General features: G+C 66.3%; 1 protein-coding gene across 1 annotated transcript in view; it reads left to right on the top strand.

The window, feature by feature from the left end:
* The first annotated feature begins 1,565 nt into the window (after window positions 1-1,565).
* Window positions 1,566-1,912, top strand: part of LOC115290404 (translation initiation factor IF-2-like) — a 1,666-nt gene continuing 1,319 nt past the window's right edge. The window contains exon 1 of the mRNA XM_029938391.1: window positions 1,566-1,706. Coding sequence (XP_029794251.1) covers window positions 1,566-1,706 — 141 coding nt within the window. The remainder of the gene's footprint in view (window positions 1,707-1,912) is intronic.

Below are 1,912 nucleotides of genomic sequence, written 5' to 3'. Positions count from 1 at the left end.
ACCGTCCAGATTCGGCTTCTGTCCCTGCCTGAAGCCGCGCCGCGGAGGGCGCCACCGCAGGGCAGGGCACAGCCACCGTGCCCTCCGGCCACCAGGCCACCAGCTTTCGGTCCTTCCCCCTGAAGCCCCCACCCCCGAGGCCCTGCCCGGGACCGGCCCAGCCTCCCTGTCCCACAGGTTCACCCTGACACCAGCTTGGGAGCCCACACTCCAGCCAGTCCTGGGCAGGGGTCTCGACGGGCCGCCCACGTGGGAACCTCCGCGTGGAGCCTGAGGGCGGGAGGGGGAGGGGCCGCCGCTGGAGGGGGGGTGGCCGCTAAGCGACAGACAGAGCCAGTTCCCACTGTGTACTCGGCATCAGCAACTCCGCACCCCTGCCCGAGGAGGCTCCCGGCTTCCTCCGTCGTCCTGCCCGGGCGCACAGCCCCAGCGGCCTCCCTGCCCGACCCTCAGCACGCACCCGAGCCTCCGTTTTCACGGGCACTGCCGCTGTCCAGCTCGCTGGTTACCCGTACGCGTCCTGCTCGTAACTTCTCCAGGCCTGTGTTTCGGGTCCCTGTGACGTTTCCTTAACCTCCTCACACAGGGTCAGGGTGAGGAGCCTTCACACTGGACGGGAAGGAAAGGGAGCCCCCCCCAGGCAGCACCTGAGCCCCCCCCATCCGGCACCCACTTTTCCAAGGCGATCACACGATGTGCAGTGACCCAGAAAGGGCACGCACGGAGGCCACAGTCAGACCAAGTCTAAAGATTTCCGATTGCCTGAGTCTGGTTTTGACCCTAAAAACTAGGAGGAATGATTTTCCAGGTTAAAGCGAAACAAAACTCAAGACCCTGTGTTTTCCCCTTTTTCCCAAATTCTGCTGGGGGAGTTTCAAATGAGCAGGCTGATTGTAATCTTAACCGTCCGGACTAGAAAGAGAAGGCCCGTGTGCGAGGTCACCCTTGTTCCCAGCACGGCTGAGAGCTCCCCTCCCCCAGCCCCTCCCCCACTGTCCAGCCCCTCCCCCAGCCCCCCCCCCCAGGCAGGAGTTCACAAGTGTCACTGGTCACTTGGTCTCCAGACATAAGCAAGATGATCCAAGTTCTGCTTCAATTAGTTCGTTCTCAAAAGCGGGCCGTCCACCCCACTTGGCCGAGGGTGGGGGGAGGCTTCCCTGCTTCCACTGCAAGGTCCCAGCTTCCCTCTCCCCCTGGTGGGTCAGCCTCCAGCCCTGAGGACAGCCGGCACCCGGGGCCGGGGCGGGCGGGGGGGGGCTCCCTCCCTCCCCCAGGACCGCACTTCTGCAGCAGCTCAGGTCAGTGCCCCGGCGTCCCCGGGCAGAGAGTCCCAGGCAGGAGAGAGAGGGGCTTCTCCATCGCTGGGTGCAGCCTGAGGGCACAGAGAAACCCAGATGTGAGGCCCGTTCACTGTAACCGAGTTGGTGCCCTCTGGGGGTCCTGTCTGCTCCTGGAAGAGCCCCGGTAAGGAGCCCGGAGGGACAAGGACACCCGTGTCTGCTTCTGTCCCTCTCCGGAGTCCAGGTTTCCCCCACTCAGCACACAGGGAGCCCAGGGGCTGGGTGATGGGGACAGGGCCAAGCACAGCAGAAGACCGAAGCCAGCCGGCCTCACCAGCTCTCCCCTCGGCTCGGCCGCCTCCCTGCACACCTGCTCCCGCACCCGCAGCCCCCGCCCTCACGGAGCTCCCAGGGAAGCCGGACTGGGTGCGCCGGCTCCGGGCATCAAACGGGCATCAAACGTGCCAGCACCCTGGGTCGGCGGCACTCAGGCTCGGTGCCGTCACCAGGTGGGGGGCCACGGGGGAGGCGCCCAGGCCCCCACGCGCTCTCGCTGGACAGACAGCTGCCCCAGGACCGGAAATCGCACTCTGCGCCCCTGCGGCTCCTCACCGGAGCCCGAGCCTCACCGC

This window comes from Suricata suricatta, chromosome 4 (genome assembly GCF_006229205.1).
Source record: "Suricata suricatta isolate VVHF042 chromosome 4, meerkat_22Aug2017_6uvM2_HiC, whole genome shotgun sequence".
In the NCBI taxonomy this organism is placed as follows: Eukaryota; Metazoa; Chordata; class Mammalia; order Carnivora; family Herpestidae; genus Suricata; species Suricata suricatta.
This window is presented reverse-complemented; position numbering and strand designations above follow the sequence as displayed.